Source organism: Ostrinia furnacalis, unplaced genomic scaffold (genome assembly GCF_004193835.3).
Source record: "Ostrinia furnacalis isolate ACB-3 unplaced genomic scaffold, ASM419383v2 OfSCF1435, whole genome shotgun sequence".
Classification (NCBI taxonomy): Eukaryota; Metazoa; Arthropoda; class Insecta; order Lepidoptera; family Crambidae; genus Ostrinia; species Ostrinia furnacalis.
In genome coordinates, this window is record NW_021131674.1 from 1 (window position 1) to 27440 (window position 27440).

Below are 27440 nucleotides of genomic sequence, written 5' to 3' on the forward strand. Positions count from 1 at the left end.
GGAGCGTGCCAAGACTGCAGTGTTAACTGACAACCATCTACAGACTCTCGGCCTATACGATGGAGGAATGGCCCGAAGCACCCATGGCCCGGCAGAACCTATGTGTGAGGCGATCATGCCGTTGCACCCACTCCTCTAATACAGGCAGAACTGCCTCTATGGTGCGACGTAAAATTTGGCTGACGGCCAGGCGTACCCTTCAGCACTCTAGGGCCTAGATCCTCAAGCCTCTACCTTTTGGTTTTCACCTCTCGTGGTGCACGTACACGTACATTTCCCCTTGGGACCTATGGTCACCTCGCAACTGGCGTCTATTCTCGGTTGTCACCAGTGGCGACACATACTTTCCCAGTAGTAGCTACAGGCTTTCTCACAACTTATGACAAATTAGAAAAATACATCCCAATTATGCCTAGTGGGGACGTACACAAATATTNAGCAAGTTGCAAATAACAAAAAAATACTGTTGTCTCTCCCATCGAGATCCAAAATGGTCTGATTCATAATACGAAAAAAGAAATGTGTCCACAATCCAAATAGACTAAGAGCTGGTGAACGCCAGACCTACGTCATTTTATAAAAGCTGAAAGTTTGTCAGCGTATGCTCCCAATATAGGATATAATGTTAGTGAATAATGTTAGTGAATTATGAAGTTTGGGTCGTGGTGGCTTTGGGAGCTACCCTAAAAAAACTGTCTGGCAAGGAGTTGGAACTGTCAAAACTGTCTGGCTGTTGGGGAAAATACTTCTAATTATTGTCCAAATATTATACATAAAAATCAGATTTAATGGTATAACGTTAGTAGAATTACAGTCTATTGAATATACAGAAAAATCCACCGTAAAAGTTACACTTACGTTAAACTGTAAAATCTGATTTTTATGTATAATATTTGGGCAATAATTAGAAGTATTTTCCCCAACAGCCAGACAGTTTTGACAGTTCCAACTCCTTGCCAGATAGTTTTTTTACGGTAGCTCCCAAAGCCACCACGACCCAAACTTCATAATTCACTAACATTATTCACTAACATTATATCCTATATTGGGAGCATACGCTGACAAACTTTCAGCTTTTATAAAATGACGTAGGTCTGGCGTTCACCAGCTCTTAGTCTATTTGGATTGTGGACACATTTCTTTTTTCGTATTATGAATCAGACCATTTTGGATCTCGATGGGAGAGACAACAGTATTTTTTTGTTATTTGCAACTTGCTGATTTGAATTAGATATTCTTGACAAAAAGGGTAAGTATTTGTATTTTAATAAAATTGTGGCATTTTACAGGATTCGATAAAAAAAGAAGACCTAAAGATAATGGAAGAGAACATTGTGAAACTAGTCCAACGTGCTACGGTGAGTTAATATTTGGATTATCTGCGCTTTATCGGATGCGTCGATTAGGGTACATACGTAATCGTGATGATGCGTCATTAAATATAATGACTAAAGTAATAGGAGATTAAATTCTTTTCTGATAATAAAGCCTATTCAAGTCCTTCTAATTTTATTTTTCAAAATTATATGTGACTTTGTTTTTGAAGTTGCTAGATTCCCACAAAGTTAGAATATAATAAAACAGCAGACATTTTAACTTATTTAAATGACTTGCTCTAACCAGAAGAGCAATAACTTCAAAGATTCGTGTAAAAAATGTTTACATATCTTAAATTGAAATGTCCTGCGTTTAAACCAAACGTATGGTCACCCGCCGAGATACTATGTTTAAAACGTCAATACTTTCATCCTCTCATAAAATATTTTAGGTCCATCACTGCAACCGGATTTGATACTCATATTCAGCTTTGCCGTAGCCTATTAATACACTTGACATCAAATAAATCGACCCTCCCGCGACGCGAACTTTAAAGATTTTCTTCTGACACAATCATGGTACCCCAACAGTATTGGTGTTATTTGAAAGCCCAATAAATATCCTTAAAGAAAAACACATTTCATTTCTTAATAAACGATTAAGAGCGTTTACGTCTAGCGTGGCATGTCAAGTTTAGGTAATTTCGATGCTATTTTTATTCACACTAAAATAATTGTGACTGTGTGCGTTTTCTCACGCTCTATAGTCAAACCAAAATACTTTGATCCACCATCGTAAAAGTGTGCCAGGCTGTCAAGTGACAGCTCAAGGAAACTATAAAATCTTCAAATCTTCCAACACAGACTCCATAATTATAAATCATGGTATACATTAGTCCTAATAAATAATTAATACATAAATTCTTTATCAAATAGTAAATTATCAAAGGTTTTTTACTATTTTGAGAATATTTTATACAGCCTATGTTTAGCAGAAAAAAATTGAATTTTAATGGTGAGAGATTTTTTCAAATCGGTTCTATTCAAAACAAAGTTTTCCTGTTAACTATTCTTTTTTTATCCGGAAAATGCATAACATTTCATACCCACCAGCTGCGGGGGCAGCTAGTGGGTTATGTGGGGTTCTTCCTACCAGAAGGTGGGTAGCCCCTACACCCACTAAAAACCTGACTGTTTCTGCCATGATCCATATGAGGAACGCGGGACATCGCCATTGGCTGTTGCCTGTAGCATTCGTCCTTAGCCGCCACCAGACACCTCCATGTCTAGCGACCGAGGCCTGTTAGGAAGGGACAGTTGGAGGCCATAAGCTGTCCTCTTGCGCTCAGGGTGTCGACGGCGGATAACCGGAGTGTCGGCTGAGGCCTCTCGCTCTCGCTTTCTACTGCTTCTTTCTGTGAAAGAACACTTTCACAGAAAGTAAGCACACTATACAATCGTTTTTTGCTTCTCCTGAAAAGTCGTACTTTGAGCCCAGAGGTATCGAAATATAGGTTATTATAATATTTTAGTTAAACTTTTTATTGTATGTTGATTTCAAATAAAAACTTTTGTTTTCTATCAACCAAATTGTCTTTATTTCTAGTTTTCACATCCTGTTTAATTATGGCTTTGGGGCATATATGTCATTTTTGGTAGTTGTCAAAAAGTATAACGGCACAATTGCATGGTTCTTCTTCTTCTTTGACTGCTATGAAGTAACTCCTGGAAACCTGAACTGGATTTTTTTATCCCTAAGTATCTATTAAGGTCTATACTAGTTGCTAAAACCATAAAATCCATGATAAAATGTAAAATGAACTCATAACTTCGTTTCAAACATTTGTAAAATCTTTGACCCTCATTTCTGTAAAATAAGAAAAATGTAGATGTGTCATTATACTGCTAGGTGAGCGATATGTTCGACTGTATGTATTTTTTTTTTCTATGTATGTTCACCGATTACTCCGTCAATTGTGGACCGATTTTCAAAATTATTTTTTTGTTCGATAGGGTACACTTCTGAGGTGGTCCCATTGTCACCAAGTTAAGATCTGATGATGGGATCCAAGGAAAATCGAGGGCAACCCTCAAATTTTATAGGCACGTATATCGTTTTTCAAACTTTTTCTTAACTTATTCAAGTATTTGCTCCTGGAAATCATCATCTCATATTGATGAGCTGATGATAGAAGGTAAAACTCCTTAATACTTAGGAATTGGAAGATAATTCTTTTAATTTGATAGATAAGTATAGTTTCTAATACAATTTGGAGTCGGTGCAGGCAAACTTTACATGTTTCATAATCTTGGCACCGACTCCAGAAGTATCAATCATGGTATACCTACATAAATATTAATTCGTCCTAATAAATAAGTAGGTAATTAGTAATTATTTTTCTACTTTTTAGTGTAGGTTTTTTGGTTCAACAGTAGGATGCTCCACGACTACAACACAGCACTGTGCCATACTCGAGCCCCATATAGGACCAACGCGCGACGCAAAAGTATAGTCAGCGACTCAGTGCGGCCGGGCCTCCGAGATTAGGCATCAACCGGCTTAGTGCGCCGGCGGTAGCCAAAAGCTGAGGGGTGAGACGATTCAAGTGGCCGTGAAATGACCACTGTCCAACTAACTAAAATCCGAAGTACCTACCGCAAAGATTTTCCGACTGTAATATGTTGTGTATGTTCCCCCTACAACTAGGTAAACTAACTATTCTGTAACCACCTATTTACGGCAAATAAATTGTTAGTATTATTCCTCTTTATAATATTAGTATACATACATAACTTGCTGTTCCAAATTTTCGTCATTCATTTTCGTTTCATCGCTAAAAATAACTTAATTTTATTTTTCATTACGTCTAAAATAGAATTTGTTGTAAAAATAGACTGTAATGAAAAATAGCAATAAAATATTTTGATTACCACGTGATCGCAAAATCTACCACCAAGATTTTGCGGATACACTATAAAAGTCCAGCTACCTGTCAAAGATCAACGTACGCGTGACACATGTCAGCAGAGCACCGAGCGACGTGACCTCACTCTGGAACGCCTCGAGGCGGACTGAATTTGAACGATTCGTGCGCGGCGATTTATAGTACTTTTCAAATACTCATAGAAAAAAAATTCCAATGAATTATTTTAAATTTCAAAGTAAATATTTTAGATAAGATATTCTTCTATAATATTAAGCTATTTTTGTGTTGAATAAAGGAAGAATATTGGTGAAAAAATCACTTTGATTTTTGGGTATTTCACGTTCTTTTAATTTGTGATTTCTTATTGTAAAATGCTTAAATCTAAAAATTTTCTCAGATAACTATTTGCCCAAGGATCTATGCTATAGGATATAAATGTTTGTTAAATCGTTTTCACAGTATTTTTATACAAATTTCAGCTTGTAAACTGACGCTAAAGTGGAAATTTACAAAACCTGTGTGGACTTATCTTGATAGAATTCTTAAATACTAAACTAATCGCAATATTTTCTCAATTAACTATTTAGACGACGAAATTGCCTAACTATTTATGCCTATAACATATTTGTAATATTACTGGTTAATGATTGTAACGAGTTGAAAAAGTACTGTTTTTGCGCCAAACGGCGTAAACGCTCTTAACATATACCATAAATGTGACTTGAAAAAAGACCTCACTTTGGGCTCACCTCTGGGATCAATTACACCAATTTTTATGGTCATAAAACCAAATAATGATCTCACGTGTCCTCTTTAACAGATGGATAGCGATTAATACCTACTTAACAGTTTTATAGCCGTAAAAGTTGGCTCAAGCGTAACTACCTATTTTTTGAAGAAGTGACTCAATCCTTCTACAGACACATTTTTGGGGTAAAAACCTTTCCTTTAATTAAATCAAAGGACAATGACCAAAAATGTATGGAGTGTGGTCCAAATGTCCACCACTAACGAGACCTATGTAGTTAAAATAGCCTACTAAATACTGATTCATTATAACCAAACCGCAATCAAAAATATGCTGTCAGTAAAAAGTTATGACTGAATGAAAAGTCTGTTTTTTACCTTTTCATCCGAAAAATGTTCTTGATTTATCATTCTATCCATTGCACATTTTGGACTAATCTACGCATGTTATGTCATTTCGCATGCGCGGTGTTATAGATGAATTTTATTAAATATTATACTAACTGTGAATACGACTTTGTACGTGTGAAAATTGTTTGAATAATATTTCCCATTTTTACAACATTTGTCTTTACTGCTCCGCCCCTATTGGTTGTAGGGTGATGTTATCTTAAAACCATCCTTGATAAATAGGCTATCCATAACAAAAAGGATTTTTCAAATCGGACCAGTAGTTCCTGAGATTAGCGCGTAAACTACTACAATTTTTAAACAGTCATAACTTTTTACTGACAGCTTATTTTTTTCGTCCCATACTGAAAGTTAATCTCTATTTAAAGGACTATAAGCCAATATAGGTCTCATTGGTGGTGGACATTTGGACCACTTTTGGTCATTGTCCTTTAGAACTAAGCTTCTAAATGGTGCCAATATTGGTTGGAAGTGGGGATGCATACGTTTGAAAGTGCTTGTCGCGCGAGGTGCGATTTATTTGCTGTCGAGTGTAGTTTTGGCTTTCTTTAATCCATAGTAAAGCTATATTTGACCATGCAAAATGGTTAGCCAAAACAACTCTCAACTTAAATTATTGATTGACTCTATAATTTACTTCCCCAGTTTTTTAGCTTTTTGTATGTTTATTTTGCATGTCTTGTTTTCTAAACATTAATAAGTTTTTTTGCTTTTACTTTGTATATCTGTTGTATTTTGCACATTTTTGCTCATCACCTATTTACTTATGTATTTACAATTATTGTCATGCAGTTTTGCAAGTTACGAGTGCGTATGACTTCTGAAGTTCATAACCGATTTAAAGAAATGTGACGACAGTAGCTTCATCAGGATGGCAGGTATTATTGCCTAATATGTAGTTATACGGGATAATGTAGTTTAGAATTCAATTTTTTTGTACGTGTCAATCGATAGCCAAGTAAATGTCTCGCGCTCTCGTCGCTTGCAATTTAAGATTAAATATAACACTGCAGCTTAACAATATTGTGGCTTTGTTACATTATGGTTTAATTTTGTTTTGTTTTATGCAGGTCACTGAAGAGATACCAATTGAGCATACAAAAGAAAAGCAGAAAAAAGAAGAAAACAGGAAAAGCAATTCTATACATAGATCAGTAAATACAGACCACTCTAATAAAAATTGCATTGCAAAAAAACTAAGTATCATTAGGAAAAAACCGTCTGATTTGAGCCCAAAAAAACCAAATAAAAATATTATTATGGGTCTACAAATAGAAAAACCTGTAAAGCCTTATAAGAAAATAGGACGGTCATATGCGGTCAATTTGTGTTTGTGTGGTTCACAGAAAGACAAAAAAAGTTTGAAACAGAATACACTAGACATTGAAAATAGAAAAAACTTAAAAATAGTTCTACCTAAAGATACGCTCAGTACAAAACGGACTAAACCAATAGCTTCCCATGAGCCACCAGTTGATATAAATATAGGAAAAAAGATTAAGGCCCATCCTCTTTGTCAAAGTAACGCCGTATGTTTTCATAAACCACCGTCCAACACTTCTATAGACAAACTACTTGAAACTTTGGCTAGATGGAAATGTGACTTATCTAATATTGATAGTAAATGTAACCGTGGAACAAAAAGGATGGTTAATGTAAATCCTAATATTGACACTATAGAAGATGAAAATAAAGACTTAAAGCCTGACGTGAAAAAAGAAAAAGAAACAGAAAAGAAATTAACTAAAAATGTTTCTACCAAATGTTCCAAAAAGGAAACAGATGTTCAATTCCAGACAAAAAATATATCTGCTAATGTTTCAAGAGACATTGAATTTCAAAGCAGCATGCCCGTAAACACAGAATCTGAATACATGGGTGCTGTAAATCTAGATAAAAGTAATGAACTCGTATGTAGGTGTTTTGATGGCGTCGGAAGTAACCAAGAACAAAGTAAGGATCAACAGTCTACAATTTTAAAGTGCATCGATTCTAGGAAATGTTGTTGTCGAAAATCTGACCTGAAAAATACACAAAATTTTGATATTACACCTACTGTATTAGAACAAAACAAAAGTGAAATAACACCTGAAGTGAAAAAAAATTCAGAAGTTGAAATTCCAAAGGAAAGCAAATTAGAGTCGGACATCAATCATATTGTAAAAACGTCCTCATTATTTCCAAGTGACTGTGAATACTGTATTAAATTTTTAGGTGTAACGTTGACAAATGCAACTCCTAATAAAGTTGTAGCCGAAAAAGATATTTGTCCAAACAAAGATCATTCATTACCTCAAAAAAAATGTCCCAAACGACGGAACAACCAACCCGAAGTATGGTTCAATAATTTAGATATGAACACTAATAAGAGTACACCCCCTGCTATACAACCTACATGTTCCAGTAGTGTCAAAGATGATGAATTTAAGAACTTATCAGGAGATGTTGGTACAAAACAGCATGGTGATTATTGCAAGAACAAAGACAAATCTCTCGATACGCAAAGTTTAAAAGACACCACTGAGAAAGATAGTTGTGTATGTTGCAATGTAGCTAAAATAGACGAATCAAAAGAATTAGAACTTAATGCTTTCCATTTGTTAGAAACACATTTACGAGAAAAGTTAGAAGAATTTAAATTATCTAATTGTAAATCTTGTTGCATTCCACCTAAGGAGGAAGAAAAACTATTTTCGGCAATATTACAAAGAGTCAAGCAAATAATTACTGATAGTACTAGTGTCATAGCTTGCAAATGTGCTCCTAAAATTCCAGCTGAGGGAAGCTGGCATAGAGCTTACATGTTATTGCAAGAATACTTAAAAATTAAGATCAAAAGAGTTCAGTGCTTATGCCTGTCAACAGAAGATGACAAACAGGCTGTGTTACCTAATGTGATGGAAAAAGTATGTACGTTAATAGATAACGACTTTCAAAGATTGAAAGCGATATGCAAGTGTAGAATTAAAACAGATGGTTTAGATCAAAGTCCTAATACTGAGTGTCCAGAAAAAGAGAACTGTCGGACTCTTGAAGATCAAATCGATACAGCAGCTGACTTACAAAACACTGAAAAAATTAATAAAGAAGTATCTAATAGATCACTAATTTTAACTCAAAATATATCTTCGCAATCACCTAAGATAGAAATGGAAACTAAATCATGTGATATTATAGAAATGTTCAATGAAAACAATGGACCCCATAAAACAAACACATGTTGTGGAGTGACGAAGTTCAATAACTGCTTTTGCGTAGAATCTTCAAGAGTAGGTAAATCGTACGTTGAATTTGGAACCCAAGAAGTTTTGGTGAATCAGTGTATTAATGTTCTACAAGAAGTCAAAGAAGTTTCTCTCCCAACTGATTTGAAAACAGTCCAATATTCAGATCAAGAAAAACGACTTGTTATTAGTAATAATGAGCTACATTCGGTACTTTCTCCTGAACTCGATAAGAAACCAGACGTTCGGAAATCTACTCCTTATATCGGTTATACTGTAGATTGTTCTTGTAACGGTGTATTAGGAACCTGTACTTGTACGAAGTCTATTATTTCTGGAAAAAATGATAACATTAACAGTATTTGGAACACCTTAACAAGCAATAAACTGCGTTATAGTGATATTTCTTACATAATGGACGCTGTGCCAAATAAAGGTTTAAACGAAGTTAATGACCTCAAAAATACGCATCATCCAATTATACCACAGCCGATAACTAAGTTAACGTGTGATACAAAAGTAAGTGCCCAAGATTGCGAAGGAGTGATTTTAAAAGATTCAAAAATGAAATTGAATAAAACTTTTCTCTCAACTACTACTTCAGGTACAGATGTCAGTTTTGGCCAAGATTTAAACTCTGAGGAACCCATAGATTGGTGCGACTGTAGTAGCAGTATGAAACCAAAAACGCAAAAAATAAATAATATTAGTGATAATACAGGGGTCGATTCTTTATATTATCCCCTTCGTAATGTAATGAATCAAGATAAAAATGAGAGTCTCGTGAAATCTGATCCAGTTGGATCTTTGTCATCGAATTGTGATTGCAATATGGTGCCTATGTGTCATGTAAAAATGCTGGTAGAAAATATTGAGAATAAGTTGATGCATTCCAAGTGCACGTGCGATTCATTGTGTTCAAAAATTTGTCCCGTGCACTCTAAGAAACTTTAGAACTATATTAATTTGTAGTAAATTGTGTAAAGTAGAACGCTTCAATATTTTGTATTTTAGAACTAAAATCAGTGGTGATAGAAGAAACCTAATTTACATAATGTTTCAAATTATTTAATATTAAGCAACTGTTTACCTGTTCTGTTCCGTTTATTTATTTTAATATAATTTTTAAAAAGTATTCATGTATTTTATTACATTTATGTAACCATCGTAAAATTAAATATACCCGTATCAAAACGCCTTGAAAGTAGAAAAAAAAACAGAACATATTGGCCATTTAAGAAGTAGGTAGTTAAAACTTTTATGCATGCCGCGACGTCACGTCGCGAGTCGAGGGTTGAGAGCGTTTAAATATCACTTCTATCTAACTCAGAAATTTCTATCTAACGAAACTTACTAATGAATTGGGTTATCCTTTGAGAAATTCCACGCTCAACATCTAAATTATTAAAAAAACACAAAGAGAGTCCTTTTTTTGATTAGCGCGTAAAATATCTTTATTACAACATGCTACTCGCATGAAGATACTAAAGAATTTTATGTTTTACTACAAAATTTGACTATTGTCTACAGATTTTAGTAAAAGAAACTTTAACTTAACATGTTATGTTATCCCAGGCATGAAAATGTAAAATATGCGTCATTTATTTTGGAGGACTTTTTTACTAGATTTTACCGAGACGATGTGGATTACTATATTTTACGGTGGCATGATGTTTATAGGGGTAATATATTTTTTGGATTTTTTGTAAGATATAGTGTCTTGTTATAAAAAAAATATAAACATAGTGCCTAGTACATTTTTTGGATATTTCATGAAAGATTTCCAATTATCACCATAATTGAGTCAGAAAATAAAATGATTAGACACATTTTAGTTTATCAAAAATATAATTAAGCTTATCGATCGAATTTTGTGGTTATCTAGAAATAAGTGTTCATCGTCCAACCAGTGATATTTGTGTCGTTCAAGAGACCAGTCCAATTAACAGTTGTTTTAATACTATTCATGTATAGAAGTGCTACATTGTTAAATAGATATTAAATATTTATAATAATGGGTAAGACTACAGAGCAAATGTTTCATAAAGAAAGAGACAAACCGAATATTTTCTCAAAGATATTTTTTTGGTGGGTGTGCCCTGTGATTTGGAATGGCAACAAAAGAGACGTTGAAGAAAGTGACCTGGTGGTGCCGAGCAAAGTGTACAATTCCAAGAAACAAGGAGAGAAGTTTGAAAGGTATGTTAACATTGCTTCCTTATAAAAAACATTATTGGTACGAGCGGGCACGTAGATATCAAATGTTTACTTTGAATTGGCAGTGTTTGATTGAAATAATATTTGTTATTTGTCGCTTATCTACAAAAATAAACTTAAGAAACTTTCCTAAGAACAGGTAAAAAACAAGCTGAAAGTAATGAGTAAAAATTTGACCGACTTAATAATAAATACGAATTATTGTGCTACACGGAAATAAACAACTATAGTGGTAGAAATACTAAATGGCTAAGTTTTTTTGTACTCATTAAATTATTACTAAATAAAAAGCTTGTAAAAACATAGCAACCGAATTGAGAACCTCCTCCTTTTGTTGAAGTTGGTTATTAAAATGGTGATAGTGTAAACTGGAGTGATAGTAGGGGAAAGTAGTACGAGTTGATCCCCTGGGGTAAGATGATCCTTTGCGATTGTGCTGAAACCACTTACGTCATTTAGTTTCTTTCACTGGTAAAACATAGCTCTGGACACCTCCCCGCCTCAGTCAAATCATAATGGTGGCGTGAGCGATACATCGAATTTGACGAGAAAAAAGAAAAATTGTGTACCTCTGATCTAAAATAGGCATGACTTTGAGCTTATGTTACTTTTATTCAAACAATGTTAAATGTAATTACTGTTGTCTTTAGGCTTTCTATTATGTTTCATTTTAATATTTTGGCCATAAAAACATGGCCGCGTACTTGTAGATTATTGTAGCAAATATTTAACAAAAAGTGGGACTTGGGTCAAGATGATCCCTTCCTATATGTACGAGATGATCCCTGGGAATTAAAACAAAAAAGTCAATGGAGTAGGTAAAGGGAAGTGAAATAAAAGAAAGAGAACTTCATATAACTCACCTGAGTCTGAAGAAGATGATACTGAGTGGCTGTACTGAACAGAAAAGTTTTCAAGCGATACCAAGGGTGAAGGATGGATAAAATGTTATGCATGTGGAAAATGGGGCCATAAAGCATGTGCTGGGGTAGAGGGTGATGAAGCAGGTGAATTTATTTGTGATATATGCAGCACAGCTCCAGCCAAAAAGCGTTTAAATTATTTAAACGCTTTTGAGCAGGTACTAAGAAAGAATAGGTTATTTTCGTTATTTAATTCGCAAATGTTTTTCTTTTCTAACTTTTTAACGATTTGTTTGTATAATTAGGTACTCCGAAAGGAATACAACCAGAAAAGAATAGATCATAGAATAGAATCATAGGGATCATCTTACCCCTACCTGGGGGATCATCTTACCCACAGGGGTGTACAAGATGATCACTTTGTAAGGTTTTGCAAAAAGTGAAATATTTTAATGAAACCTCAATTAATTTCTGGTTTTGAGTGTAAGGAAAGTTGGATAGATAAATATACTAGTAGTAATCGTCTTTATTTTTGGTTTACCTTGAAAAATATGTATTTTACAGCGATTCCCGCTTAAGGGGATCATCTCGTACTACTTTCCGATTTTGTTTCAGTTATAAGAAAGTTACATTACTGCATTTCAGGTACTCCTGTAGTTATAAAGAAGAATCCGTCATGATATGATGGAAATCTTACGAATGAAATCCGAGAAATAATTGAATTATACTTAGTAAAACAAATGAACATCGGAAAAACAAAAAAAAGAGTAAAAATTAACTCGGGCTCAAATGCTAGAGCTTACAAACATGGCTCTTGCGGGGCGACACACGACCTCTCATCTCCTCTCTCTCACTTGCATTTCAGTTTAATTTATGACCTTTGTGTTATTTTTAGGAATGTAGGTAACTTAATTGTTCTCGTTCTATTGCCTACAGAGCATGGCTGGATGAATTGGATCGAGCTGCCAGTAAAAACGTGAAGCCGTCGTTAGGATGGGCGCTTGTCAGAGCGTATTGGCTCGAATATATGCCGGGCGCCTTTTATGTTTTGACGATAGTTACATGCAGGTTTGATAATTTTTAATCAGTCCAATGTTTAAATAATTAATATGTAACTTTGTCATTGATATAATTGATCTTTTTATGTGTATCTATGTGCAAGCTACGAGTACATTGACTGGTTTAAGAATACAGTACTTTTTTCCATCTTTAGGATCGATTCTTCATCGAAACAAGTTATCTTTTTAATGACGTTTTTATCAAAACTAGCCTCCAAAAATTTCAGATTTTAACAAGCTTGAGCTTTCACTGTATTATATTCTATTATAATTTAAAAATACCTTCTTCCCCAGAATAATTCAGCCAATGCTCTTTGCTCAATTACTGCGGTACTGGACGGTGGATTCCGACATAGAGCGGTTTGACGCCGGCATGTATGCGCTCGGCATGCTGGGCCTCAACTTCGTGATTATGATGTGCCAGCACCACAACACACTATTTGTTATGACCTTCAGTTTAAAGGTCAAAATTGCATGCTCTGCTTTACTCTACAGAAAGGTATTGCAGACTTGTTTCATTGTTAATACAATACGATTTAACTGTAAAAATGTTTTACATTTGACTCTTATATAAGTTGGAACTTACTTTTAAATCTGGCAGGAGTGAGGATCATGAAACATTTTATGCCAGACGCGTGAATAATCAAGCAAAAAACGTGACCAATTACCAAAGAATAGTTTTAAAAAAGACAAAGTTTTAATTAGTTAAATAATAAAATTCTCTTTGATATTCAGTCGTGTGCCGTAAACACCGGCAAACAAACCAGCAAAACAAAGTTACGTCAAAATGAGAAAATGATGGCAAAGAAAAACATTCAAATCTATGATCTATGATCATCCAAAATACCATAAAATAAAGTTACATTTTTCAGTTGCTGCGGCTAAACCAAGTGTCCATAGGAGACGTGGCTGGCGGCAAGCTCGTGAATCTTTTGTCGAACGACATAACGCGGTTCGACTACGCGTTTATGTTCATGCACTACCTATGGGTGATACCGATCCAGACTGCAGTGGTGTCATACTTTTTATACACAGTAGGTGGATATGCACCTTTCGTTGGACTTTTTGGAGTGATCATATTGATAACGCCAATACAGGGTGAGTTTAACTTTTGTTTTTAAGTATTTATTTTACCATTGTCTTTGTGGATGTCATAGTCAGCTAGTAAATAAGAAGCGATAAATGTCCTATGTGTTCTAATATTAACCATTAAGACGTGTAGAGGTTAGAGTTATCTCCAGTGTGAATACGTGCTTACCTACTCGTATAAGATATAAGTAAAGTAGGTATGCATTTAATACCTATTTGGTATAACGTTTTATTATTTTTTTTACCTCAAAAATATTTAGTTATCCCTGCCTGAAAATTGGTAATATGATCTTATTTGCAAACGGCAATAATCTGATATATGATAAGATGCTGAAATAATCCCAGATTTAGTTTTTTCATTGTAGTGACTGGCCGCATTTTTTTTTAATTTTGGTTAAAGTAATATTTCGGTCATAATAATAAAAAGTTGATAAAACAAAATATATTTCGCAGCCGGCTTGACAAAATTAACGGCAGTCATAAGGCGCACGGTGGCGACACGAACAGACAAACGAATTAAACTAATGAACGAAATCATTAATGGAATTCAGGTTAGTATCAAATAGTTTTGTTTATTTGTGATTGAGTGGTTGTAATGTTTCTCATAAAAATAACTAAAATCTTAGCTTTAAATAGGTATGTAGATAAATACGTTTCAGTTCAACTTATAACTTATATATGAATTTCGCTCAATCTCTGGACTCTAAACTAGACTATTTTACATTTTCCAACGTCGTGTTTTAATTATGGCAAAATGATTGTATGACTTTTGCTTGTTAACTGAAAATGATTTGTCATCGCATGATTATCATCAATTACAATTATCATAAAAATACTGTGTTGATTAACGCCTGAAATTCCGCGCGAAATAAAATCGTTACTTCCGCACTTACTTATTAAGATTTTATGAAACATTTGCGATGATCACTAAGTTAATTTACATAATGTAATAAATAGATTTCAAATAATGCAAAATGGTGTGTGAAAAGTGTAACCTGAAAACGTGAAATTGAATACATATTCGTGTAATTACATAACATTTCACGTTACATTGTATTTTTGTGTTAGTTTATCTATTTTGAATTAGCACTATGTAACGAATTATTTTTTGCACAATTGCGTCCATTGCAATTTCATCTCACTTATGAATTACGTCGGCGTTTTCTAAAATCGTCACGCAGATTGAGGTTATTTGGTGTTTAACGAGATTTTTGAGGCGTAGTTTATTTTGCAGGTCATTAAAATGTACGCTTGGGAGAAACCCTTTCAATTAGTAGTGAGCGCAACGCGAGCCTACGAAATGCAGGCTCTCCGGAAGTCTATCTTTATACGGAGCGTGATTCTTGGCTTCATGCTATTTACGGAGCGCGCCATTTTATTCTTCACGATGCTAACCCTAGTTCTTTCTGGGACAATGGTTGCCGCCACCACGGTAAAGATTAAAATGTTATTAAAGCTTCGATTTAGAGAGAAAGGGAACACTTTATTAATGACTTTTGAATTCAAAAGTAATAAAATCTATCCTGAAAAAAAAATGTGTTTACTCGTATTATCCATTTTCTTTAATATTATTTTCCAATTTCCATCATACTGTATGTATAGTATACAAAGTCAACAACGCATCAATCTAAGGAACACAAAATGACCAATTTCCTTAATGGATTTAGAACCAATTCATTAGTTTATGGTTAAAAATAAACTGAGGATTATTATGTAAAGTTTTTCATATGCCACGTATTTTTCAGATTTACCCAATCCAGCAGTTCTTGGGCTCAGTCCAAATTAATTTAACCATGATATTGCCGTTAGCGATCGCTTCACTGTCAGAACTTAAGGTTACCCTCGAGCGTATGCAGAGCTTCTTAACGATGGGTAAGTATAACGTAATCATAAAAAACGTAATAGATAAAGTGTCTAACTAAAATAAGGATAAACGCAAACTCAGGTTATATTAAGCAAATAAAGTTAGTAAGCCGTTGATATACTACATTATGATTATGATTAAATTGATAATAATCTGCACGCAGAAATATAAGTAGATAATATTAATATCAATTGGACGCTATGTCCTGGGCATTAAGACCCTACTTGCTTAGTGCTGCTTTCCTGTTATGCTCTACATTGATTACACTCAGCCTAAATTGAATTATTGTAAAAATGAATACAGTATTGAGTACATTAGGCTGAGTTGCACCACCTTATGTTTACCGGTGTTTTTTTGTATGGTGTTTGACATACTTTCGACTTTTGTTAAAGTTAAAGTAAGATGGTGCAGCCCAGCCTTATTCTATGTTTTTATTGACAGATGAACGGGAAGATGTAGCTTTAATAAAAAATGGTGCAAACGGTGCAAATGGTTTCCATAGAGACATATTTGCCTCAAAGACAAAATCAGGAAACCAGACGCCGCAAATTACTAAATATTCTGAAATTGGTAATCAAACACCAAACAAAACCCGTAAGTAATTGCTTTTGAAGGCTTACCCTTACATATATTATTTTGTTACCTTTTCATTGTGACTAATGAATATTTATAAACATAAACACACGGAGTACGGAAAATGTTGTCAAAATCTTAATCAATAAACTCTGATCACTACTTAAAACTCGATATAATTCGAAATCATTTGTGTAAAACATTTATAAAACATTCTATTTTTGTATAAAACAGCAATCCAATCGAATAAGTCGACCGATTTCGCAATCGAGTTGTCTGGGGTGACTGCGTCGTGGACAAACGGCACTCCGAGCGACGCAACTCTAAAGAACCTGTCTCTGCGCATACGGCGCGGCAAGCTGTGCGCGGTCATCGGACCCGTAGGCTCTGGGAAGGTATGGACGATCTATACCCATTTAGTTATACAAAGTAACTACCAATTAACTAAGTAGAATAGTTAGCAGGTGATTTTTTTGGGAACTGTGAAAATTGTGCGCATTATTTAATGTAACGAATTTTGATGTAGAGGTAGATAGGACTTAGGTCGAGATTGTAGGCTACTTTTGGTCATAAAGATGAATGTTTAAAAAGCTGAACTTGTATGGGGGACCGATAATTTCGGTGTATAAATGGAGTGTTTTGATCGAAACCGCGAGCGCGATAACTTTCTGCGACAGACTGGAATTCAAAGTCGCGGGCAAAAGCTAGAATAAAATCATTATCTTTACTTTCTACAACATTGTTATCTAGTGGGTAAACGTGAGCAGGAGCACCCATCAATTATATTCATAATTCAATAAAATAAATACAGATCAAATTAATGCTTATTTACACAGATAGTAATTATTATAATCAAAATAATCAATTTATTACAATCGATTTATTTTCCTGATATACCGAAGGACGCTGCGAGTTATTTTGCCGTATCAAATGCCGTATAATTAAGCCGTGTGGCGATGGCAGAGTAGAATACATTTGTCACCAACCCCTACTCTTCCCGCGGGTGTCGTAAGAGGCGACTTAGGGACTACAGATCAAACAGATAACGGGCAGCAACGCTCTCTGAAAAACATCAATCTTTTAAACTGCGGTCTCCAACCCGCCTGTCAAGCGTGGGGATTATGGCAAAACCCTCCACTATAGTGGAGGAGGCTCGTAGTCCGGCAGTGGACTGTAAAGGGCTGTTGATGATGATTATGAAATGTAATTTATTTCAGACGTCTCTACTGCAGCTGCTCCTAAAGGAGTTGCCAGCGAAGACTGGTTCTCTCAACGTACACGGATCCATGTCCTACTCCTGCCAGGAATCTTGGCTTTTCCCGGCCACTGTGCGGGAGAACATACTCTTTGGGATGCCGTATGACTCTGAAAAGTATAAAAAGGTATATATAAATTCCTATTCACAATGTATTTAATAGATTTGTGTATTTGTGAATGTCACATTTATTAACTCTCATGACATCTTTGTCACAAAAAAGTATGCCCTTGATTCAATCAACACAGTAGATAGGAAAATGACAAATGATTATCAGATACATACATTTAGTACGAGTATACAATGATCATAATTGCAGAGTCCAACTTTAAAATTCTTTAATTATAATATTTTATTATTGTATGTTTCGCTGATTAAGTAGCTATATTGATAATATGTATGATCGTTATTATCAGCCACGTATCTATGCGTTACCATCAGTCACGATGTTATTCAAAATACTCATGATGATTTAACAGGTGTGCGAAGCGTGTTGTCTAGCACCAGACTTCAAGCAATTCCCGTACGGGGATCTGTCTTTGGTTGGAGAGCGAGGAGTCTCCTTATCCGGCGGTCAACGTGCCAGGATCAACTTAGCCAGGGCTGTGTACAGAGATGTGAGTTAAGCCAACTTATTATCATTAATCTTACTAATGTTACAACCATCTTATATGTACGAGTATGTAGCTAGGGACTGGAATTCGCGGCCTGCTGCTGTCTTTCCTGAACACTATAATCCGGGCCTTTTCAAGGCGAGAGTGAATAGTCACTTACAGGGTAGATATGTACCATCCTAGAAGACTGCATCTCACCAGGTGCGATTGCGATCAAATACCTGCCTTTCATGCATAAAAACCCCTACAGTGACCCTTTTGCCATACACAGCGGAGCAATGTCCTTGCTGCTTACTATCTACGCAAAAAAGCAGCAAATTATATACACATCGCGATAGGGCAAATCTTCGGACTATCGGATGTGTGTGCCCTAGGATTGTAAAATAAGTTACATTCAACAGGCTGATATCTATCTTTTGGACGACCCACTGTCGGCGGTGGACGCTAATGTCGGCCGTTTGTTGTTCGACAACTGCATCCGAGGGCTGCTGCGCGAGCGCACGTGCCTGCTCGTCACGCACCAGGTGCACTACCTCAGGGACGCCGACCAGATCATCGTGTTGAACGAGGTAGACTCTCTTTAGCTTGGTACGAGTAGTTCCCAAATCATTTCGACCTTTTAGCTTGGTTGCTTAAGGTTCAAGATCAATTATTTTTATCCAAAACACAAATTCCTCCCTAATAGCTCCCTATGAAAGTGTAGAGCTATCATAATATGTATAATACGTACGCATTACCTTCTAGCGGAATCTTCATTGTATTTATACGTTTGATTTTTCAGGGTTCTGTAGAAAATATGGGCACTTACGATGAACTAGTTAAATCGGCCACAGATTTCTCATTGCTATTGACAGAGATGAAAGACGATGACGACGATGCCGCTGATCCAGTAAGTACAAATATTTATCAGTGCATTTCAGTTATGAAAATAGCTTGATGAAAACACCCTGGACCTTAAAAATTACTTAATTTTATCTTTGAACTTTTAGCAAGGAAAGAAACGTCCATCAATGAAACGAGGAATATCCGTCAAAAGTATGACCGATGATTCTGAATATGAAAAGGAACAAGTCTTAGGAGCGGAAGAACGAGCGAAGGGTAACCTGGAGTGGTCAGTCGTATGGGCGTATCTGCGCTCCGTGCAATCCTGGACGATACTACTGCTTGCGCTCCTGACTCTGACCGTCACGCAGGCTGCGGCTACATTTACGGACTATTGGCTCAGCATGTGGCAAGTTTTTAATCTTCTTCAAGTTTTACACTTTTAAAAATAACCAAAGCTACGACCATAAAAGTTCTTCAATTTGTCTTTATTGATTTTCTGTACAGGACTAATGCTGTAGAGGACTACGTTCAAGATCTTCCTGAAGATCAAGAGCCTGGTAAGATTTAAAACAGAACTCCTTTACATGGTTTCATTGATTGATATCATTAGAATCGACGAGTCATCATCCCAACTAATATTATAAATGCGAAAGTAACTCTGTCTGTCTGTCTGTCTGTCTGTCTGTCTGTCTGTCTGTTACGCTTTCCCGCTTAAACCTCGCAACCGATTTTGATGAAATTTGGCATAGAGATAGTTTGAGTCCCGGGAAAGAACATAGGATAGTTTTTATCCCGGTTTTTGAAACAGGGACGCGCGCGATAAAGTTTTTGTGTGACAGACAAAATTCCACGCGGGCGAAGCCGCGGGCGGAAAGCTAGTTAACTATAAAAACGTTTGAGTCTGGTTCATGCTGACTTTGCAGTTTAAGATTAGATAATCTTTCTTAATTTCACTTTCAGATCCTGGTTTGAACACCGACTTAACTTTGTTGACCAACGGCCAGTACCTATGGGTGTACGGTGGTGGCGTGCTGACCGTGATTCTGTTCTCTCAGTTGAGGATCATAACTTTTGTCGTGTCGTGCATGCGTGCCTCGCAGAATATCCACGACATGGTCTTCAAAAACCTCATCATGGCTGTTAAAAGATTCTTTGACACTAATCCCTCGGGTATGATTCAAACTCAACCATCTGTGAAAGAAAATCTTATTTTTTTTATCTTTCCTTATTTTTTATGTTAATTTAAAAATACGATGGAATTTTTGCAGGTCGAGTTCTCAATAGGTTCTCGAAGGATCTGGGTGCAGTGGATGAACTATTACCTAGAAGTATGCTGGAAACACTTCAAATGTACTTGTCTATGGCAAGCGTGCTGGTGATAAACGCGATGGCTCTGCCCTGGACGCTCATCCCTACTTTTGTGTTGGTGCTGATATTCGTATTCTTGCTGAAGTTCTACCTGAACGCAGCACAGGCTGTGAGGCGATTGGAGGGTACCAGTAAGTACTAATTCTTACAAACTTAACGTTTTAACTGTGCTACTATTTTAGGCACATAGCTCGAAGAGCTGATGGCCGCTGGGGCAGGAAAGTTCTTGAGTGGCGACCACGAGCTGGAAGACGTAGCGTGGGCAGGCCTCCCACTAGGTGGACCGACGATCTGGTGAAGGTCGCGGGAAGTACCTGGATGCAAGCGGCGCAGGACCGGTCTTTGTGGAAATCCTTGGGGGAGGCCTTTGTCCAGCAGTGGACGTCTTTCGGCTGAAACGAACGAACGAACGAACTATTTTATAAATGCCAATTAATAATTAATACAAGTTGTCTTACGTTTTATTTGTTGTATTCAACAGCAAAGAGTCCTGTGTTCAGCATGATCAACTCTACCATATCAGGATTGTCAACCATAAGATGCTCTAACTCTCAGGATAGACTTCAGAAGCAATTTGATGTAGCACAGGTAAATATTTCTGTATTTAAGGTTTTAAACTCTACAATGTTATGGCATTCTGATGTCTGGAATGGTTCTTTTTTCAGAATCTCCACTCAAGCGCATTTTACACGTTCCTGGGAGGATCATCAGCGTTTGGCCTGTACATAGACGCTCTATGCCTTGTCTATCTTGGATTAGTGATGGCTATCTTCATTCTCATTGATTTTGGTAAATACTCCTAATACGAGTATACTTTGTTCATATTATAGTTCATACAGTTTTGTATCACTCAGTGAACTTTTTTCATAATTTCTATATTAGGTATGACAATGTATGCTAAACTAAAGATAATCTGATTTAATAACGAATGATAACATAGATAAAATAATGTCTATTGAGGTCAACTGTACATTTGAAAATAATGTGGTACTTACTTAGCAACCGGGGGTTAATCTTTGTATCGGTATGGCACTCACAAATAGTTTCCTAATGATAACGATGATGAGTTGAATGAAATTTCAATCCCTGGCTGTTGTTGATGACTGCGATTGAAATTTCTCATTATAAATCATAAGGGGCTCCTTACAGTCCACTGCTGGACTATGAGCCTCCACTTTAGTGAAAGGTTTCGCCATAATCTCCACGCTTGGCAGGCGGGATGGAGATCACAGTTTCATATTTATCAGAGAGCGCTCTGCTGCCCGTTCTCTGTTTAATGTGTAGTCCCTAAGTCGACTCTTAAGTCTTACGACACATGACATCTTGACATCTCATCATGACATGACAAATTTACTCTAACTACTCTGCCGTCACCACACGGAGTTAAACCCAGTATTGGCCTTAGATTGATTATTTATCATAGTATTTGTTGTGGTGCAGGGGACATAATCCCTGTGGGTACTGTGGGTCTGGCCGTGAGCCAGACGATGGTGCTGACGATGCTGCTGCAGATGGCGGCCCGGTTTACCGCCGACTTCCTCGCGCAAATGACGTCTTTAGAGAGGACCCTCGAATACACCAACCTGCCTAAGGAAAAGTACATGGATGACGGACGTAAGTAACGTTACTCCTTGACGATAGTGTTAATGTGTTTGTTTTTGTTATTTACCATTGTTGGATGCCTTTGTGACCCAGATATTTTGACCCTTTAGTTATAGTTTATAAGTTTTTAAATAGAAAAAGATAGAAACATACAAAAATAGGACACAATTTAGGCGGTCTTATCATTAAATATTACCTATTATAATTTTCTCCAGTTTGGTTTGACGTTTCACGAATCAATCTTAAAATGTTTCTGAGAAGACCTTTGCTTGTGTATACTAGAACTGTGATACTGCAGTAGCTTTACCCCATATAAATAACTATCTATCTTACATTAAAGTTGTAATATTTTGAATATAATTTCAGCGACAGCCCCACCACAAACCTGGCCTACCAGTGGTAGCGTGGTATTTGAGAACGTAAACATGAAGTACGGTCCTGACGATCCTTATGTTCTCAAGAATTTGAATGTTCAGATCAAGGATGGGTGGAAAGTAAGTCCTTGAAATTCTTAAATGCATATACCTATGTATGTTATGATTATTATTATTTATTTATGCTTGTCTTAATCTTATGCAGGTTGGAGTAGTCGGAAGAACCGGAGCAGGAAAATCTTCATTAATATCAGCTCTATTCAGGTTATGCGATATCGAAGGAAGTATTAAAATTGATGGCGTCGATACGCAAGGCATTGCCAAGAAGGTAATTAAACAATAAAGTAACTAGAACATTCCAAAAAGTACCGTAACTTGTGACACTCTTTATGTGACTCTTTGTAAGTTAATTTAAAATCATCTTTATTCCGTAGGATTTAAGGTCGAAGATATCAATAATACCTCAAGAGCCGGTATTGTTTTCGGCAACAGTACGGTACAACTTGGATCCATTCGACAACTACAGTGACGATGATCTTTGGCGAGCTTTGGAACAGGTAAAACTTAAGTTAAACCTTCGTGTAGCCCAAAACTAAACTAACTTAAAAATACTAAGGCTGAGTTTTTTTTGACGTTTGATATATAGTCTATCCAATATAGCTTGATTAGAATGACAGCTGCCATCAAAAGTAACGACATAACTTTGTAGTAGCGATCAATGAGAGCTAAATATTGGCGGAGAAGAAATAATTCACGTCTGACCTACAAACAATATTTTCGACGACAGTGCTTCCAATAAAAATGTTAATTTCGTGTAAATGCAGCGTTAAATTACACCAATAAGTAGTAATTCGAAATTATAAAAATCAAGCTAGAGTATTAACGACGTCTCTACAAGGTTATCTCGAGTTACAAAAATGTTAGTGTTGGGACATATCGACAAATGTCATATTAAATTAAAACTATTTTTTTAACATATTTAACAAATTTCTTTTTTCTAACTAATTTTTTAACATATTTAAGTCAAGTTATACGTTTTTCTAAATGTTCACTATTAAAAACCAAAAAACATTTCATTCTTAAATAATCAAACATCGGAAATCAATCACCGGTAATTTTTTGGGTATTCATAGCATTTAGAAAATTCCGTTGCTCTAGAAGAGATGCCCACCGCCCTCTAGCGAGAGGAAAAAACCACTGAAGAACACTGATGATAATGACTACGACTTAGGTTATACACCCTTGACATGAATTTTAAATTTTACTGTCTTTAAATTTAAATCATAATTGTCATTTTTATGAATAAAGATATGAAGAAAAATTGGGTGCATTTTTTTATATCATTTTTTCGAAAACTTTTCGATACATCTATGTGAACCGTACGAAACATACCCAGCACTAGTCACATTCGTTTGACAGCCGTCATTCTAATCAAGCTATATTGGATAGACTTATAGTTAAAGTATTTTTCTTTAACTTTGACAAACGTCAAAAATCTGTCAAACTCCATACAAGAAACATCGGTTATCGTCATAGTTACTGTTAAGTTAAGCGGTGCAACTCAGCTTTAGTGAATTAGGTTATTTCTTGTCGAAATATAAGTATATCCAGTAAACTCGTGTGCTACATATAAAACGTCATTAAAATTATATTAGTAGTAATGCATTAAATCGTTATAAAATACTTAATGTCATGGTTAATCCATTATCACCAGCTAGTTGTAAAACAAACTAAACGAAGGCTGATTGACAAGTTTCCTAAACGACACCCTTAGAGCCGTTTTTCCAATCGCTAGACAAAAATAAAATAAATAGTTAATCCCATACAACAAATGCAACAAAATAAAGCTAGTCAAAACATGAAAAAAATATTAAATAATTAAGTATTTCAAAAGTAGTTACCTACTTTTTGCGATATCCCGTCGGCAGTATATCTCAGTTCACGCCATTTATAGTCGGTTGGTATTCCTAAATTTACTGCAGTTCTCTTACTTTACTTTATATCTGCACTCTAAAACTCATTTATCCCAACGGTTTCGCGCTCTACGACCGACGTGACCAACACAGCTATTTCAGGGTGGTTATTCTAAAAATTATATCGGTTACTTTAGTTTTCACTCTCGCAAATTCACACTGTAAAAGAAAATCACTGAGAAATCCAAGAGATTTTCATTTTAAAATAGAACAACAGACCAAGGCCAATGACCTCCCTATGATAATATCGATTGGTAATATCGTACCATACTATAATAGAGCGAGTTTGTCCAGAAGTTTCTTATTCACTCTTGGAGCTTTTGTACTTACTAAATTTTAAAGATCTAGACTCTAGCTAGAGTATTGGAGCCCTAACATAGGTATGTATCATTCGGTGTGCTACAAACTACAATTGACACGAAATACTTAATGTTCATTAGGTAGAGCTGAAAGACGCTATCCCAGCATTGGACTACAAAGTGTCCGAGGGTGGGACAAACTTCTCGATGGGACAGCGACAGCTGGTGTGTCTCGCGCGCGCCGTGTTGCGCTCCAACAAAGTGCTGGTCATGGACGAAGCTACAGCCAATGTGGACCCGCAGTAAGTTGCCATCTTTATTCATTTCTAGTTATGGGTATTTATATTGTACGAATTTGTACAGTTTTTCGGGTTAATATCTTAAATAATCATCTTTAGTAGAGTCACAGCTATTTTATCAGACTGCCGAAATTACCGGTAGTTATAATAAGTGGAAAGCAACGTGAATTTGTGTTCCACTGTACCTCTGACTCATGGTAAAAAAGAGGTGGTTACTTCCGTAATCTGTAAATGGCTTTTCTCTTAAAAAATCGGGTACAAGGATGTTACAGTTACACAAAAGATAGCATAATATTTCATGTCGAGGCTATCTCGGACGTCGGTGTTCATTTGATATCGGAAAACTTTAATCGCACCGACACATTCACTAGAGTCAAGCAAAGTGACTCCCCGTATAGTCGGCCCATCTAGTTTGAATGGTGCAATACAAAGCTGTATGCCAATATAATATCAAACCAGCCCAAGCAGTATCGTGGGCATCGTGGCTGAACGAACGTCCGGTAAATATGTCGTTGCCGACAACTTTATCGGGTCTCTCTAGTCTAAATAAACAGTGTTGAAATACACGTGCAAATATGCATCCGACTCATTTATCGGCCCGGTGAAACAGGACAGTCGGTCTGAACTCTTAATTTCAATAACCACATTATTTTCAATGCACTGCTCTCTCCCCTCTCCATAAATTGCGGTAAAGCAGGCAGACGTAACCAGAATATAGAGCAAATCCAATAATAACGATTGACCTCGTCCGAATTATTTATTTGCAGTGTAATTGCGGTTTTTAATAACCGCAAAAATGCCATACTCCAGTTTATTTTCGTACGCGTTGTTGTAAAAACAAAAATCGCTTTAATTTTGGTCGCGGCGGCGGCATGTCGAATATTCCCCGGCCGGCGATAAAAATTAATGGCGCAGTAGGCCCGCGAGAACATTGCGCGCGATAAAACTGGATGCAACATGTCCACAGACGTGTTTTCTAATTTATTCTGAAGAACATATTGAATCCATACTGCCTAATTACTTTTTAGTACATAGTGAAAAGTTGATTTGAGAATTAAACTGTAACGAACAAAGTCCTGGGCCGGTCCTGGTTCATTCCCGAGTAGGTCGCATAAAGTTGTTATTGCACTTTGTGCAGTAAGTAGTTCCCTGTTTGGTTACGACATTGACTAAGGTTGGATTGCACCATCTTACTTTAACTTTCACAAACGTCAAAATTCTGTCAAACTCCATACAAAAAGCACCGGTTATTGTTATAGTTACCGTTAAAGTTAGGTGGTGCAACTCAGTCTATGAATAGTAACAAATAAGAAAAATAGACTGGAAGACATATCAGACTTTGTTCTCTCTGATATAGGGGTTTTGCAGAAATAGATGATTAATGCTTATCTCACATCACTTAACTTTCTTCCACAGAACGGACGCCTTGATTCAAAAAACCATCAGACAGCAGTTCACGGATTGCACGGTGATCACTATCGCTCATCGGCTTGTCACCATCATGGATTCAGATCGAGTGCTAGTCATGGACAAGGGTCAAGCGGTCGAGTTTGACTACCCCTACGTCCTACTCTCCAACCCTGACAGCCATCTCAACTTCCTCGTCAGGGAAACCTCCGACAACATGAGCAAAGTGCTGTTCGAAATGGCAAAAACCAAATACTTCAGTTCCAACCCGGAGAAATAAATTGCGGGCCTATCCACAATTATATTTTTCTATTGACGTTTTGCTGATGTTTCCACCAAAGATTATTTCAGAGAATTCTGTGGAAAACTGCAGTACCTTTATCAAAAGATATTAGAAAAAGCAATATGATTTGAGATAATATTCTTTAAACTCTGTAAATAATTATATTATTATGTAGGACGTAGGTAGTTGTTACGTACAAACAAATTAATTTTATGTACAGTTATTTTAAACCGGACTGTTAAAAAAAACAGGCAGCTGCTGCAGTGTGCACGACAAATTACAAAAATATGTTGCCAATATTCGCGGGGTGAACCAAATGTTTGTTCATTTTGTTCAGTACCGAAAATATTGTTCGGGACGCTCCCTGCAGTAAACAAAATAGTTTTGTTTTAATATTTGGAATTGACGACCAGTCGTCGTTATAATGACGAAATGAATGAATTTTCTTTGAATTGCTGACTCTTGTCGGCGAAGAATGCAAGAAACAAAAATATTGATGACTAGCGGCCGCCCGCGACTTCGTACGCGTGGATCCTGTTTTATCCCCTTCATCTATCTTACGCGGTTTAGATTTTTTCATACAAATGTTTTTTCCCGCTATCTCCCGTTCCCGTGGGAATTTCGCAATATCCTGTTGTAACTAAGCTTTAAGTTTACTAAGGTACCTACATGCCAAATTTCAAGCGTATTACTTAAGCGGTTTAGATTTTTCATATAAAAGGATTTTCCCGCTAATTCCTATTCCCGTGGGAATTCCTAAGTATACTATAACCTGCCCAGGAGTATGAAGAATAATTGTACCAAGTTTCGTTAAAATCCGTCGAGTAGTTTTTGTTTCTATAAGGAACATAC

The 27440-nt window shown here is 36.2% G+C and overlaps 2 protein-coding genes across 3 annotated transcripts; both read left to right on the forward strand.

Moving 5' to 3' along the window:
* Positions 1–1294: 1294 nt before the first annotated feature.
* On the forward strand, positions 1295–9694 carry LOC114352740 (uncharacterized). The gene is made up of 2 exons (XM_028304441.1): positions 1295–1358; positions 6472–9694. Exons 1-2 carry the CDS (start codon positions 1320–1322, stop codon positions 9577–9579), a joined length of 3147 nt encoding a protein of 1048 aa, XP_028160242.1. The 5' UTR covers positions 1295–1319; the 3' UTR covers positions 9580–9694.
* Positions 9695–10538: 844 nt separating this feature from the next.
* Positions 10539–27083, forward strand: LOC114352739 (multidrug resistance-associated protein 4-like). 2 transcript variants are annotated; one of them, XM_028304439.1, is made up of 25 exons: positions 10541–10824; positions 12642–12773; positions 13058–13262; positions 13636–13861; positions 14306–14403; positions 15087–15284; positions 15598–15724; positions 16158–16310; positions 16524–16684; positions 17507–17671; positions 18024–18161; positions 18560–18727; positions 18940–19047; positions 19148–19389; positions 19488–19540; positions 19944–20153; positions 20252–20482; positions 20833–20939; positions 21017–21140; positions 21792–21965; positions 22320–22447; positions 22533–22655; positions 22762–22884; positions 24741–24901; positions 26315–27083. In XM_028304439.1, the coding sequence occupies exons 1-25, from the start codon at positions 10640–10642 to the stop codon at positions 26583–26585; spliced, it is 4011 nt and encodes a 1336-aa protein (XP_028160240.1). In that variant the 5' UTR covers positions 10541–10639; the 3' UTR covers positions 26586–27083. The 2 variants fall into 2 exon arrangements, with proteins under 2 accessions (XP_028160241.1, XP_028160240.1); XM_028304440.1 differs by lacking the exon at positions 21792–21965 and having other exon boundaries at positions 10539–10824.
* The last annotated feature ends 357 nt before the right edge of the window (positions 27084–27440 follow it).